A 17,196-nucleotide genomic window follows, 5' to 3' on the forward strand; every position below is an offset into this window, starting at 1 on the left:
GACAAGGAAGAGCTAAAGGAGTTCAGCACCACCAAACAAGTACTATATGAAATGTTAAAAAAGAAGATGAAAAATGTGGACATCCCTGACTGGTGTGGCTCAGTGTATTGAGCATCAGGCTACAAACCAAGGGTTGGCTTGTTTGACTCCCGGCTGCAGCTCATGCCTGGGTTGCAGGCCAGGTGCCGGGATGGTTGCATGCGAGAGGCAATCAATCAATGTTTCTTTCCCTCTCTCCCTCCCTCCCTTCCCTTCTCTGCAAAAAAAAAACCTGTAAAAAAAACTTCAAAGAAGAAACATTTAAAAATATTAAAAACATATTTTTAAAAGGAAAATAAACAATATAACAATAATAAATACATATCTACCCACAATTGATTCTAATGAACAAAATAAACAAGCAGAAAAGAAACAGAATCATAGATACAGAGAATATTTTGACAGTTGCTAGATGGGAAGAGGTCGGAGCACCGGTGGAAGAGCGGAAGGGATTAAGAAGTACAAATTGGTAGTCACAGAATAGTCATGGAGACGTTAAGTATAGCATAGGGAATACAGTAGCAAGAGAAAATACATGCAGGACCCATGGGCATGGACAATGGTGTGGGGATTGCCTGAGGTAGTGGCAGAGCTGGGTAGAGGGGAGGAAAGGAGGAAAAACTGGAACAACTATATTAGCATAAACAATAGAATATAATTTATTCTCCAGCTGAAGGTCTTTTGAGTGCTCCAGGGCTTCCCAGTCATCTGTTTTGGTCCACTGACACTGTCCAGTTTCCAACATGCCTGGTCTGACCCCCAGTGGCACTAATGTGGGCTCTTCAGGACACTTTCCCAGTAAAGCAGTAGCTGCCCGGGTGGCAGGTTCCATGTCCAACAGAGGAAAAATGCCAGCTGCAGGACAAGGAGTGCAGGCTGCACGACCTCAGCAGGCACTAGGGGAATGTAGCACTTCTATATGGAAGATTTGCCTGGCCTCAAAGTTGGCCCTGTTCCAATATTGGTTATGAGTCTTCCATTCATCATTTCTGTATTTATGTTGCACATTTGGGGCAAGTACACTTATTCATAGATTTGGCTACATCCATCAGTCTGTCATCCAAAGAAGGAAAAAAATATATATCTTGAACCAAAGCACAGTGATTTTCTGTAAGCTTACTGTTGTTCTACAGGAATCTTAATGAAAACTGATTTTAGGGAATCAGTTTTTTGTATGGCTATAAAACTTTTTAATTCATATATGTAGATTCATAAATGAATTTAAATATATTATATAAATGTTCTATATATATATATATATATATNTTATATATATATATATATATATATATATATATATATATATATATATATATATAACATTTAAAAAAGAAAGGTCAGCTTGTGATGAGATGTTGAGAGTTTTTGTGGGTACATAGTCTTCCATCTTTCCAGATTGCCAGCATCTGAGTAAAGTGCCCATAAAGATTCAATCCTCGCCTCTACTTATGTTAGTAAAGACAGGCAGCATGAATGTAAACTTTTCTGGTTTAATTCAAGTGGGCCTCATTAGTTCAGATGAAGATCTTAACAGAACAAAGAGCGATCTCTTCAGAGAAAGAAGAGTTTCTGCCAGCAGAAAGGCTTAGTACTTGAACTACAACCATTCCTCAAGTTTCCAGCATGCCAGTCTACCCCATCAGATTTTGGACTCACCAAGACTCCATAATTGTATGAGCCAACTTAAAAATAAATCTGTCAGGATATAAGGATATATCCTGTTGGTTTTCTTTCTCTGCAGAACTCTAACTTATACATATGATGTCTTCAAGGTTCATCCATACTGTAACGTGTCAGAACTTCCTTCCGTTTTAAGGCTCTTTGTAGATATCACATTTTATTCATTTATTCATCCATTGAGCTGCTTCCACATTTTAGCTATTGTGAATAATGTGGCTATAAATACGGATATACAATACCTGCTCAATCCCCTGCTTTCACATCTTTTGAGTATATACCCAGAAGTGGGACTGCTGGATCATATGGTAATTCTATTCTTAAGTTTTTGAGGAAATGCCACACTATTTTTCATAGTGTTTACACCATTTTCCATGTTCATCAACAGACACAAGTGTTCCCATTTCTCCACATCTTGCTAAAACTTATTAATTTCTTTCTTGCTTTCTCACTTTCTCTCTGTTTTTTTCTTTCTCGTTATTTTAAAAATAATAGCCATCCTGGTCTGGAAGGACGTTGGTGTTGAGGGCAAATACAATAACCATGGCTTCCAGTGCTTTGACAAAACCCCAGGTGCGTGGCCTCCTGGCCAAGCGTCTGCGATTTCATCTTGTGGGAGCCATCCTTGTATCCCTGGGGGTTGCAGCTTCTATAAGTTTGGTGTGGCTGAGAAAAGAAAGAAGGCATATGCAGATTTCTACAGAAATTATGATTCCAGTAAAGATTTTGAGGAGATGAGGAAGACTGGTATCTTTCAGAGTGCAAAGTGATCTTGGAATGTAAAGAATTTCTCTGGGGTGAATTCCATGGAAGCTGTCACTGACCTGTGTTCCTGAACTATGAAACATGAATATTTGAGCTAAGAAAAAGTTTCTCTTGATAAATAAATGATTAAGAAATAAAAAAATAATAGCCATTCTAATAAGTGTGAGGTGGCATCTTATTATGGGTTTTTGGTGTTTTTTTTTTGCATTCCCAAGACGATCAATGATGTTGAGCACATTTTTCTGTCCTTTTTGGCCACTTGTGTAGCTTATTTTGAGAGGTACATATTTAAGTCCTGTGCCCATTAAGAAGTGTTTTTAATTCTCACTTGAGGATATGTTTATTAATTTTTTGAGGGACGGTGGGGGAGAGAGAGAGATTAGTGTCTCTCTCTCTCTGCCTGGGGAGAATCAAATCTGCAACCTAGGTATGTGCACTGACTGGGAGTCATACCTTCAATGTTTGGTACAGGGGACAATGCTCCAACCAACTGAGCCACCTGGCCAGGGCCTAACTTCATTCTTTTTTTAAAAGTATATTTTATTCACTATGCTATTAGAGTTTTCCCATTTCCTCTTTCCTTTATCCCTCTCCACCCTGCATCACCCTTCCCTCCAGGATTCCCTCCCTTAGACATTGTCCATGGGTTGTACATGTGAATTCTTGGGCTTCTCCATTTTCTATACTACTCTTAATATCCCCCTGTCTATTTTTTAATTTATTTATCTTTAGAGAAGAAGGGAAGGAGAGAGGGAGAGAAATATCGATGTATGGTTGCTTCTTGTGCTTCCCCTGCTGGGAACTGGCCTGCAACCCAGGCATGTGCTCTGACTGGGAATCAAACCACGGTTGTTTGGTTTGCAGGCCTGTGCTCAATCCACTGAGCTACACCAGCCAGGGCTCCCTGTCTATTTTGTATATACCATTTATGCTTATTCCCTGTACCTTTCCCCCATTCTCTCCCTTCTCCCTCCCCACTGATAGCCCTCCATGTGATCTCAATTTCTGTGATTCTGTTCCTGTCCTAGTTGTTTGCTTAGTTCGTTTTGTTTTTATTGCTTTAGGTTCAGTTGTTGATAGTTGTGAGTTAGTTGTCATTTTATTGTTCATGGGTTTCATCTTCTTCTTTTTCTTAGATAAGGCCCTTTAACATTTCATCTAATAAGGGCTTGGTGATGATGAACTCCTTTAACTTGATCTTATCTGGGAAGCACTTTATCTGCCCTTCCATTCTAAATGATAGCTTCGCTGGATAGGGTAATCTTTGATGTAGGTCCTTGCCTTTCTTGACTTTAAGTACTTCTTTCCAGCTCCTTGCCTGCAAGGTTTCCTTTGAGAAATCAGCTGATAATCTTATGGGAATTCCTTTGTAGGTAACTGTCTCCTTTTCTTTGGCTGCTTTTAAGATTCTCCCTTTATCTTTAATTTGGGTAATTTAATTATGATGTGTCTTGATGTGACCTTCTTTGGGTCCAACTTCTTTGGGACTCTCTGAGTTTCCTGGACTATTTCCTGTCTATTTCCTTTGCCAGATTGGGGAAGCTTATTTTATTATTGCTTCAAATAATTTTCACTTTCTTGCTCTTGCTCTTCCTTTTCACCTTCTGGCATCCCTATTATTTGGATCATGGTACATTTAAAATTGTCCCAGAAGATCCTAAGACTCTCCTTCTTGTTGTTGTTTATTTTTTTAATTTCTGTTTCTTCTTTCTGATCTGGTTGACTTTTTATTTCTTCCTTTTGTTCCACATTGTTGATTTGAACCCAAGCTTCCTTCCCTTCTCCATTAGTTCCCTGTATATTTTTCTTTATTTCACTTTGTATAGGCTTAACTTCTTCCTTTATTTTGTGTCCATACTGAATCATTTCTCTGGGCATCCTGATCACCAGTGGTTTTAATTCTTTATCTGATAGGTTGCGTATCTCCAGGTTGCTTAGTTCTTTTTCTGGTGTTTTGATGTGTTCTTTCATTTAGATCATATTTCCTTGAGTCCTCAATTTGTCAGCCTCTCTGTGTTTCTGTGTATTAGGTAGACTTTGACTCCCCATATCAGTGTCCCTATTACATTGTAAGGGGCAGAGACTTAGTTATTCACCAGGGCAGTACAACCCTCTTTCAACACTTTGTGGCACTATATGTGGGGCAGGGGTTAGAGAAGGAACAATACCACTTGCTTGGCTCTTGCCCCATTTCCAGTTACTCCTCTCACTTCCCAGAAGCATCTGGAGCCCTTCTAGGGGCTGCCCTCATGCTGATTCCCAGAGTGTGTGTGTTTGCATACATTCTAGGACCCTGCGGGCCCTTTAACCAGACTCTCCTGAGAGACTGGCAGTTTGTTCCTCTGCCCTAACACCCACTGGTTTTTACAGCCAAGATTATGAGTCTTTATTTTCCTGGTGCTGGAACCCTCAGCTGCATGGTCTGGGCTGGGGCCGGGATCACTCACTCTCCAGTTGTTACCCCTAGTTTATATCTAGGGGTGAATGTAGGATGACCAGTTCTGCTGACCACTGCCACTGCCTGCAGCCTTGCTGCACCATGCCATGTCCCCTTCATTGCTCCTACCTGTGGATAAATATTTCTTCTTTAAATCCTTGGTTTTAGGCCTTCCATACAGTTTGATTTTCTGGCAATTATGGTTGTTTTCTGTTTTTAGATTGTTGTTATCCTTCGTATGGTTGTGTGAAGAGGAAAAGCAAGTCTACCTACACCTTTGTCTTGGCTGGAAGTCCAAGAACAACCACCTAAATACTAACTGAACAGAACTCCTATAACTAAGCACACAAAGAAGCTACACTGAGATTGGTAGAAGGGCAGAGATAGGAAACAAGCCAGACTCACACTCATGCTGTATTAAGAACTGGAGGAACATCTCCGCTGTGAAGGTGCCCCCTTAGGGGCAAGAGGTCCAAGCCCCACCCCAGAGGCACCAATGCCACAAGTCAAATCCCCGTAACAACTGGCTGTAAAGACAAGTGGGAATTTCATCTGAATGAGACAAAGCTTCTGGAGTCCCAGGTGTTCCTCTTTTTTTTAACGTTTTTAATCCTCACCTGAGGATATTTTTCCATTGCTTTTTAGGGAGAGAGGAAAACATATATTGAGAAAGAAACATCAATTGGTTGCCTCCCATACACACCCATACCTGATATTGTATGTGCCTGGACCAGAGATTGAATCAGAAATGTAGGTATGTTTCCCAAATCTCAAATCAAACTCACAACCTTTCAGTTATGGGACAATACTCCAACTAACTGAGCCACACTGGCCAGATTCCAGGTGCTCCTCATGAGGGCTTGTGCATGGGCTCTCTCACAAACCCACTTGCTTTGAGCTCCAGTGCTGGGACAGCAGCTTAAGAAATGCCAGAGACATACAGGGAGGAGCTGAATTGACTAGCTTCAGGGTGAAGACTGGAGGGGCAGGAGCTGGGCAGCTCTCTCCTGAGATACAAAGGCATCTTCGTTCCTTTGTTGGGTCCTCCACCCACCCAGCAGGCAGGCACAGGTGGGTGCCAAATCTGAGCTCTCCAGTAACTTGGCTAATACCATTTACTAGACTCTGGTGATTACCAAGATCCACTTAATCCATACCCTAGGCTCAGATCTCTTCCAGTGGCTTTTCCACACAAGTGGCTTGCCTCAGCTCATGATACAGACTTTGCTTACATCTCTCAAAGGTCCACAAACCCCAAACAAACAGCAACTGGCCTTGGTGTGCCCTGTACCTCTTGCTAAGTGGCTCCAAACCTGGCAGATAGTGACAATTCTCAAATTGCCTTAAACTCCCATCAGGTGGTCCCAAGACTGATGTAAGCTACAGCCAGTGTTGGCTTCAAAAATAAGTTTCAATAAGCAGCCACAAACACAGTATGAGTAGTAACCAGCCCTGATTCTCAGCATAACCTCTTCCAAGAGTCTCAAGGCCAGTGGAAACCAACCACAGATCACTTTGTAGTTCCCACCAGGTGACCCACTGGGCACAAATGACAGCTTGCCTTGGGCAGCACTGTAGCCTCCCCCCGAAGAGGCTCCAGAACCAATGCACCTGATGGCCAGCTTCAGACCAACCAGAGTAGCATCTGACCACCCTAAGAATAAACTTGGCTGGCACCAGAGCCCCACAAAAAATGACTCTTGCCCCTTCCAGCACAATAGGTGTCTGTTGAAGTCACAGACAATCCTCACAACCAGTCTACCTGAGGGTCAATCCCACCCACTGACATGCCAACAGCAAGCAAGTCTCAACCATAATTGGGGTCACACATGACCCATACAGGGACACTCTTGGAGCACCCCGCTCAGGTGAACAAGGAAACTGAACCACTGGGCCTCACAGGACACCAACTACATAAAGCCACCCTACCAAGAATGGAAACATAGCAGATCAACCTAATACATAGAAACAAACACATGGAGGCAGCAAAAGTTAGGAAACAGAGAAACATGTCCCAAATGAAAGAACAGGAAACAACTCCCCCCAAAAGAACAAAATAAAATGGAGACAAGCAATCTACTAGATGTGCAGTTCAAAACACTGGTTATAAGGATGCCTAATGCAATTAGGGAGAGAACAGGTGAACTCAATGAGAACTGCTGCAAACAGATAGAAACCATTAAAAAAGAGAAATGAAGTGAAGAATACGTAAGAGGGAATCAACAACAGATTAGATGAAGCAGAGGACTGCATCAGCTATCTTGAGGACAAAGTAGCAGAAAACATCCAATTGGAACAACAAAAACATTTAAAAAATAAAAAACTGATGATAGTTTGAGGGACGTCTGGGACAACATCAAGCACACCAACCTTCACATCATAGTAGTGCCAGAAGGAGAAGAGAGAGAACAAGGAGTTGAGAACCTTTTTAAAGAAAAGACTGACTACTTCCTTGACCTGGCAGAGGAAATAGACACACAAGTCCAGGAAGTACAGAGGGTCCCAAATAAGATGAACCCAAAAAGGCCCACACTAAGACACATGATAATTAAATGCTAATGGTTAAAGACAAAGAGAATCTTAAAAGTAGAGGCCATACCCTTAGTGTGGTTGGGTACTACTCTGGCTAGTCTTATATGTAGAATCTTAAGAGAGAAAAATTAGTTAGTTGTATACCAGGGAGCTCCCATTAGACAATCAGCTGACTTCTCAATGGAAACTTTGCAGGCCAAAATGAAGTGTTACAAAATATTCAAAGTGATGAAACGGGAAAACCTTAAACCAAGATTCCTCTACATAGGGTGTCATTTAGAGTTGAAGGAGAGATAAAGAGCTTCCCAAATTAAAAACAAAACAAGTAACCAAGGAACCAAGCTGATTTATAGTTATAAACCAGCTATACATCAGCTATAAACAAAAAACATTAAAGAAACTTCTTTAAGGAAAAAAAACATGAATAAGAAGACATAGGAAAGCAAAAGACAAAGGCAAACAGTAACAGCAATGAATCAACAAACTATAAAGCTAGTGCAAAGGTTGAAAGAAAAATGTAGGAAGATCATGTGTAATTACAATAATAAATTAAGGACATACGCAAACACACATATACAAAAGAACTAAAAATAATGACAAATACATAAATGTAGAGGGTGGTGACTAAAAATTGTAGTGATTTTAGAATGTGTTCAAACTTAAGTGATCATCAACTGAAAATAAATGGCTATAAATATAGTTTAGTATAGCACATAGTAAGCACAAACCAAAAATTAACAAGAGATATACAAGAAATAAGGGGAAAGAAATCTAAATACAACACTATATAGAAAGTCATTGACATACCGGAGAAGAGAGTAAGAGGAAAAGAAACAGAGAAAAACAAAAACATTAGAAAACAATTAATAAATGGCAAATGGCAATAATTACATACCTATCAATAATTACTCTAAATGTAAGTGGACTAAATGCTCCAATCAAAAGAAATAGGAGGCTGCATAGATTTTTTTTAAAAGGCCTATATATATGTTGCCTACAAAAGACCTGCTTTATATTGAAAGATACAGACTGAAGATAAAGGGATGGAAAAAAAGATATTTTGTAACAATGAAAATAAAAAATTGATGGGGTAGCTATACTTATATGAGACAAAATAGACTTTAAAACAAGGACTGTAACAAGAAACAAAGTGAGGTATTTCACAGTGATAAAGAGACCAACCAACAAGAGGATGTAACTCTCACACATATCCATACACCCAATGTAGGGGCACCTGAATACATAAAGCAAATATTGACAGACATTAAAGAAGGTATCAACAGTAATGTAGTAATAATAGAGGTCTTAATACTCCATTGATATCAATGGATAGATCATCCAAACAGAAAATCAAAAAGAAAACAGTGGCTTTAAATGACACGTTAGACCACATGGACTTAATTAATATTTTTAGGACATTTCACCCCAAACAGAAGAATATATATTCTTTCCATGTGAACATGGAAAATTTTTTCAGAACAGACCACATGATAGGCAATGAAACAAATCTCAATAAATATGAGGAGATTGATACCATATAAACTATCTTCTCCAGTCACAATGGTATGAAACTAGAAATCAATTACAAGAAAACTAAAAAACATAAGCACATGGAGGCTAGATAACATGATACTAGACAATGAATGGGTTAACAATGAGGTCAAGGAAAAAATAAGAAGATACCTTGAAACAAAAATGAAAACAAAATGATGCAAAAATCTATGGGACACAAACAAAGCACTCATAACAGGGAAATTTACAGCAGTACAGGCCTACTTCAAGAAATAAGAAAAATCTCAAATAAACAATCTAAACTATCACCTAAAGGAACTAGTAAAAGAACAAATGAAGCCCATAGAGAGTAGAAGAAAGGAAATAATAAAGATCACAGTGAAAATAAATGAAATAAAGTCTAAGAAAACAATAGGAAATAAAACCAAGAGCTAGTTCTTTGAAAAAATAGACAAAAATGATAAATCTTCAGCTAGACTCACCAAGAAAAAAAGAGTGCCCAAAGAAATAAAATTAGAAATGAAAGAGAAGTGACAATCAACACCACAGAAATACAGAGGACTATAGGGAAATACTGTGAACAATTATATGACAACAAATTGGACAACCTGGAAGAAATGGATAAATTCTTAGACACATAGAATCTTCCAAGGCTAAATCAGGAGTAAACAGAAAATCTTAACAAACTGACAACTACTAACAAAATTAAATCACTAATCAAAAATGTCCCAACAAGGAAAAACCCTGGCCTACATGGCTGCACAGGTAAATTTTACCAAACATTCAAAGAACTAACACCTATCCTTCTCAAACTATTACAATGAATTCAAGAGAAGGGAATACTCCCAAGTTTATTTTACAATGCCAGCATTATCCTGACTCAAAACCATACAGAGACACTAAAATAGAGAGAAAGACAGACAGATAGAGAAAAAATAAAATAAAAGTATAGGCCAATATCCCTGATGAACATAGATACAAATATTCTCAATAAAATATTAGCAATTTGAATTCAGCAATACATTAAAAAGATCATACAAAACGATCAGGTGGGATTTGTTCCCAGATGTCAGGATGATTCAACATCTGCAAATCAATTAACCTGATACACAACATAAACAAAATGAGATATAAAAATCATATGATTTTATCAATAGGTTCAAACAAAATCCAACATCTATTCATGATAAAAAAAGCTCTCAGCAAAGTGGGGATTGAAGTTATATACCTCAACATGATAAAGGCCATACATGACAAACCCACAGGTAATATACTCAATAGTGAAAATCTAAAAGTTTTTCTTTAAGATCAGAAACAAGACAAGGATGTTCACTTTCACCACTTTTGTTTAACACTGTATTGGAAGTCCTCGCCACAGCAATCACACAAGAAAATGAAATAAAAGGCATCAAGTTTGGAAAGGAAGAAGTAAAACTGTCATTATTTGCAGAAGATTTAATACCTTAGAGTCCTGGCTGGTGTAGCTCAGTGGATTGAGTGCAGGCCTTCGAACCAAACAATCACAGTTCGATGCCCAGCCAGGGCACATGCCTGGGTTGCAGGCCAGTTCCCAGCAGGGGATGCATGAGAGGCAATCATACATTGATATTTCTCTCCCTCTCTCCTTCCCTTTCCTTCTAAAGATAAATAAATAAAATCTTTAAAAAATACCTTAGAGTGAGAACACTATAAAGAATCCACTAAAAAAAACTATTATGACTAAAAAATAAATTCAGTAAAATTTGCAGGATACAAAAGAAATATTCAAAAATTGATTGCATTTTTATAAACCTATAACAAAATACCAGAAAGAGAAATTGGAGAGAGAGGGGGGAGATGGCGACAGAGTAGCACGAAGGGAACCCAGCTCCCGTGCATCTGGTAGAAAATCCAGGCGGATCTACTGAAGAACAGCATAATCAACCAACAATTCCCCAACATTTATGAAAATAAGAGACCAGAGAGTGTGACAGAGGAACCAGACAGCTGCGGATTGGTGAGGACTCCAGAAGGCAAGTGAGGACAAAAGCGGCTGCACCCGAGGCCTTCTTGGCCGCGGGCTGCGCCCTGGGCGCTCCAAAGGCGTGCCCAAGGCCGGCGACCTCGAGCGGTGCTTGAGTACGGATTAGAAGCAGCGGGAAATCTAGGCTGGTACCATCAGTGGGAAACAGAGGCCCCGTCTGAATCCAGGGCTGGGGCGCCTGTGGTGGAGGGAACTCCAGAGGCCCGGCACCGGTGGGACGGCAACAGACTCCCTGGGAGCCGTGGGCCTGCTACAGGGTCTGTGGGAGAGAACTGACTCCCCCCTCTCTGTCTAGGCAGGCTGGGTAATACTGGACAGAGACCTGTGGGCTTAAGTTAATGTAAAGGGTGGCAAGGGCGGAGGGCCCTATTCAACTGCGGACTCTGTGGTCACCAGCCCGCCAGCCCGCCAGCCCGCCTGTCTGGGGGATTTAAGAAGGACACTGTCCTGGCGGATCTTTTGGGATTGGGCTGGGCTGAGAGGCAGGCTTTGTGGAGAAGTCTCTATTGGAAAGTGAACTGAGGTGTTCTGTGACAGCAGCTTGCCTCATGGCCCAACCACCCAGCAGCCATCCAGGGGAGGGGTGGGAACACCTGGGTCCCACCATGGGACTGAGAAGGACAGTGCCAGATCTCGGGGGACCCAGGCAGCTTCCCAGGGGTGTGGGCGCCCACATCCCAATCCAGTAGCCTGGCTCAAGTGCACCTGCATACCTGCCCTCAGAGAGGCTCAGCCAGCGGCAACCAGAAAAACCAGTTTGGACAGTCTGAAATTGACAAAGGAAGGGTGTTTGTTTTTGTGTGCTGCGTGTGTGTGTGTGTGTGTGTGTGTGTGTGTGTGTGTTGGATTGTTTGTTTGTGTGTTGCTTAGTTTTCTTTTAGGTGTATCATTATTTTTTGCATTATTCTTACTTCCTTTTTTTATTTTAAGAATATCTTTGTATTCCTCCTCTTTCTGTACAGGTTTCTTAGTCCTGGCTAATAATATTGTACTACCTGAAAGGTTCCCACTGCTCTTTCCTCCACAGTGTATTGCTAATTTTCAATACTTCACTTCCTTTCCTTTGCCATACTACCCAAGCTCTATAACCCCCATTTACACAGATCACATAGAGTCTATCACGTGAGTGTTGCTCTAATATTATTGTAAATAAGAGCTGTTCTATACAACAGTAATGCTTCATAACACATCTCATGGACCTTAGACCACCTTACAGGTTCCTGAATTTTATTACTCTATTTACTCACATGTGACACCTAGTTACTAACCTGTACTCTCACCTTACCTCAAAATCTGACCACCTGTAATCACACTGCTTTCTAGATACAACTCACAAGCCTCCCCTTCCCAACAAGAGACTTAACTTATGTCCATCCTTTCTTAAAAGTGGTAAGCTGGGTCGAAGAGCACAGTTAACTCTATACATAGCCTAAAGATTGTCTATTTGTTCCCTACTGACTGTGACTGTAAATAACATAAAATACTCTTCTGCTATCATAAACCATTTTGCCTCCCCCTCCAACTGATCACACACGCACAATAAAGAAAGGAGTAGGTGGAAGTGGAGAACACCAAGATACCTGCAGGAGACTGCACCACAGGTATTCTACCACAGAAGTTCACACCATAAACCCAGGGAACCAGAAAAGATCAATTTAAGAAGCTGAGGCCAACAAGAAGAGTATCACAAACAATGGGAAGACAAAGAAACAATCCCCAAATGAAAGAAAAGGAGGAAGCCTCAGAAAGAATGTTAGATGAAATAGAGGCAAGTCAACTATCAGATATGGAATTCAAAGCACTGGTTATCAGGAAATTCAAAGAGTTTACAACGAGCTACCAGAAACTACAGGGGAGCTACAATGAACTCTCTGCAAACTATACCAACATGAAAAAGGAAAGAGAAACCATCAGTAAAGGCCAAGAGGAAATGAAGAATACAATTTCTGAACGAAGAACACAGTAGAAGGTATGAAGAATAGAACTGATGAGGCAGAAGATCGAATAAGTGAGATCGAAGACAAGATAGAACGAATCTCCCAGACAGACCAAATTATGGAAAAGAGACTCAGAAAAAATGAGGGGAATTTAAGAGAAATGCAAGACAATATGAACCGTAATAATATCTGAATAATAGGAATACCACAAGGAGAGGAACAAGAACAAGGGACAGAAAACCTACTTGAAAGAGTAATAACAGAAAATTTTCCCAAGTTGAGGAGAGATAAAGTCACATGAATCCAGGAATTGCAGAGAGTCTCAATCAGGTGGAACCCAAAGAGGCCTACTGCAAGACACATCATCATTAAAATGGCAAACCTCCAAGACAAAGAGAAAATCCTAAAGGCAGCAAGGGAGAAAAAGGAAGTAACATACAAGGGGGTCCCAATAAGGTTGGCTACTGAATTCTCAATGGAAACATTCCAGGAAAGAAGAGAATGGCAGGAAATATTCCAAGTAATGAAAAACAGAGGCCTACAACCAAGGCTACTGTAACCAGCAAGGCTCTCAATCAAGAGAGAAGGCCAAATAAAGAGCAGGGCTCCTTTAAGGAAAGGGAAAAAAAGAGAGAGAAGCAGAGGAACACAGGTACACAAATGGCAATGAATAAGTACCTTTCAATAATAACCTTAAATGTAAATGGATTAAATGTACCAATTAAAAGACACAGAATAGCTGAATGGATAAGAAAGCATGACCCACACATATGCTGTCTACAAGAGACCCACCTCAAGTCAAAAGACCATCACAGAATAAAAGTGAAAGGATGGAAACAAATTTTTCAAGCAAATGGACAAGAAAAAAAAAAAGACTTCAAAAACAGGGCCATAAAGAGAGACCCAGAAGGTCACTTCATATTAGTCAAGGGAAGAATCCACCAAGAAGACATTAACATGGTAAATATATATGCACCCAACACAGGAGCACCCAAATATATAAAGAAAATCCTAGAGGACCTCAAGAAGGGATTTTAACATCCTACTTTCAAAAATGGACAGATCTTCCAAACAAAATATCAACAAAGATATTGCAGCATTAAATGACACTCTAGATGAAATGGACCAAATTGATATATATAGAACCCTTCATTCCAAAGAAACTAAATACACATTCTTTTCAAATGCACATGGAATATTTTCAAAGATAGACCACATGATAGGACACAAAACGAGACTCAACAAATTTAAGAAAATAGAAATCATACCAAGCATTTTCTCTGATCATAAGGGACTGAAATTGGAAACTAACCCCACAGGAAAAAACCCCAAACACCCCAAATCATGAGACTGAATGGTATGCTATTAAACAACAAATGGGTCACGATAGAAATTAGGGAAGAAATAAAAAAGTTCCTGGAAACAAATGAAAATGAACTCACAACAACCCAAAACTTATGGGACACAGTGAAGGCAGTCCTGAGAGGGAAATTCATAGCAATACAGGCTTACCTAAAGAAGACAGAAACATTTCAAACAAATAACCTAACCTGACGCCTCCAAGAACTTGAGGAACAACAACAAAGACAGCCCAGAGCAAGTAGAAGGAAGGAAATAATCAAGATCAGAGAAGAATTAAATGACATAGAGACTAAAAGCACAATTCTAAGGATCAATGAATCCAGGAGTTGGTTTTTTGAAAAGATAAACAAAATAGATAAGCCTTTAAGTAGCCTCATCAAGAAAAAAAGAGAGAGGACCCAAATAAACACAATCAGAAATGAAAGAGGAGAGATTACAACTGATACCACAGAAATAGAAGGGATTGTAAGAAATTACTATGCAGAAGTGTATGCCAAGAAAGTTGAAAACCTAGGTGAAATGGACAAATTTCTAGAAAAATATAATCTTCCAAAACTCAGTGAAAAAGAAGCAGAAAAACCTGAACAGGCCAATAACAGCAGATGAAATTGAAGAAGTAATTAAAAAACTCCCATTGCAAAAAAGCCCTGGACCAGATGGTTTCACAGAAGAATTCTACAAAGTTTTTAAGGAAGAACTAACCCCTATTCTTCAAAGCTTTTAAGGAAGAACTAACCCCTGAAAGACTATTGCAAAAAATCCAAAAGGAGGGAAAACTCTCCAACTCTTTTAATGAAGCCTGCATCATCCTAATTCCAAAGCCAGATAGAGACACAACAAAGAAAGAAAACTTCAGGCCAATATCGCTGATGAACATAGATGCTAAAATCCTCAACAAAATATTGGCAAATCGCATCCAACAATACATCAAAAAGATCATACACCATGACCAAGTGGGATTCATCCCAGGGATGCAAGGATGGTTCAGTATTTGTAAATCAATAAATGTAATACACCACATAAACAAAAGCAAAGACAAAAACCACATGACCATATCAATAGATTTGGAAAAAGCTTTTGATAAGGTACAACACCCATTTATGATAAAGGTACTCAGGAAAATGGGAATAGAGGGAGCATTCCTCCATGTAATAAAGGCCATATATGAAAGACCTACAGCCAACATCATACTCAATGGGCAAAAACTAAAAGCTTTTCCACTAAGATCAGGAACAAGACAAGGTTGTTCACTTTCACCACTTCTATTCAATATAGAATTGGAAGTTCTAGCCACAATGATTAGACAAGAAAAGGAAATAAAAGGCATCCAAATCAGAAAGGAGGAAACAAAACTGGCATTGTTTGCAGATGACATGATAATGTACATGGAAAATCCTATAGCCTCTACCAAAAAACTGCTCGAACTAATAAATGAATTTGGCAAAACAGCGGGATACAAAGTCAATATCCAGAAATCAAAAGCATTTTTGTATGCCAACAATAAAACAGCAGAAGCAGAAATCAAGAAAAAAATCCCATTCGATATAGCAAAAAGATAAATAAAATATCTGCGAATAAACCTAATTGGTTAGGTTTACCTCCTTGTGGAGGTAAAAGACCTTTATGCAGAAAACTACACAACACTGAAGAAAGAAATCAAGGAAGACACAAACACATGGAAACATATACCGTGTTCATGGATTGGAAGAATTAACATCATCAAAATGTCCATACTACCCAAAGCAATTTACAGATTTAATGCAATACCTATTAAAGTACCAATGGCATATTTCACAGACATAGAACAAACACTTCAAAAATTTATATGGAACCATAAACGACCCCGAATAGCAGCCACAATTTTGAGAAAGAAGAACAAAGTAGGAGGGATCACAATACCAGATATCAAACTGTATTACAGGGCCACTGTAATCAAAACAGCCTAGTACTGGCATAAAAACAGGCACATAGACCAATGGAACAGGTCAGAGAGCTCAGAAATAAAACCAACTCTCTATAGTCAATTAATATTCGATAAAGAGGGGAGTAACATAAAATGGGGGTAAAGATAGCCTCTTCAACAAATGGTGTTGGGAGAACTGGACAGCTACATACAAGAAAAATGAAACTCAAGCACCAACTTATACCATACACCAAAATTAATTCAAGGCGGATAAAAGACTTACATATATGCTGGGAAACCATTAAAGTCCTAGAGAAGAACACTGGCAGGAAAATCTCAGATATTCCTCACAGCAACATTTTTACTGATATGTCCCCTAGAGCAAGGGACATAAAGGAAAGAATAAACAAATGGGATCTCATCAAAATTAAAAGCTTCTGCATGGCTAAGGAAAACAGTATCAAGATAAAAAGAGAAGCAACTGTTTGGGAAAACATATTTGCCAATGATACCTCAGACAAAGGTTTAATCTCCAAAATATACAAAGAACTCACACGACTCCACCCAAAGAAGACGAGCAACCCAATTAAAAAATGGGCAAAGGACTTGAACAGACACTTCACCAAGGAGGACATACACAGGATTCAGAGACACATGAAAAGATGCTCGATATCACTAGCTATCAGAGAGATGCAAATTAAAACCACAATGAGATACCACTTAATACCAGTCAGAATGGCTACCTTAAACAAAGAAACAAACAACAAGTGTTGGAGAGTTTGTGGGGAAAAGGGGACTCTAGTTCACTGTTGGTGGGATTGCAGACTGGTACAACCACTATGGAAAACAGTATGGAATTTTCTCAGAAAACTAAAAATGGACCTGCCTTTTGACCCAGCAATTCCACTGTTAGGAATATATCCTAAGAACTCTGAAGCACCAATCCAGAAGAACCTATGCACCCCGATGTTCATAGAAGCACAATTTACAATAGCCAAGAGTTGGAAGC

At 39.5% G+C, this 17,196-nt stretch overlaps 1 protein-coding gene and 1 pseudogene across 1 annotated transcript; both read left to right on the top strand.

The window, feature by feature from the left end:
- The first annotated feature begins 729 nt into the window (after positions 1 to 729).
- Positions 730 to 1,072, top strand: LOC119000023 (protein transport protein Sec61 subunit beta-like; annotated as a pseudogene).
- A 1,149-nt stretch (positions 1,073 to 2,221) lies between these two features.
- Positions 2,222 to 2,604, top strand: LOC119000024 (cytochrome c oxidase subunit 6C-like). Its single transcript, XM_037064828.1, is given in 2 exon segments — positions 2,222 to 2,362; positions 2,365 to 2,604. Coding segments are annotated over 2 exon segments (225 nt in total). The 5' UTR covers positions 2,222 to 2,259; the 3' UTR covers positions 2,487 to 2,604.
- Positions 2,605 to 17,196: the final 14,592 nt, after the last annotated feature.

The sequence above is a fragment of the Sturnira hondurensis genome, unplaced genomic scaffold, assembly GCF_014824575.4.
Source record: "Sturnira hondurensis isolate 20B ecotype Veracruz unplaced genomic scaffold, ASM1482457v3 Scaffold0015509, whole genome shotgun sequence".
NCBI lineage: Eukaryota > Metazoa > Chordata > Mammalia > Chiroptera > Phyllostomidae > Sturnira > Sturnira hondurensis.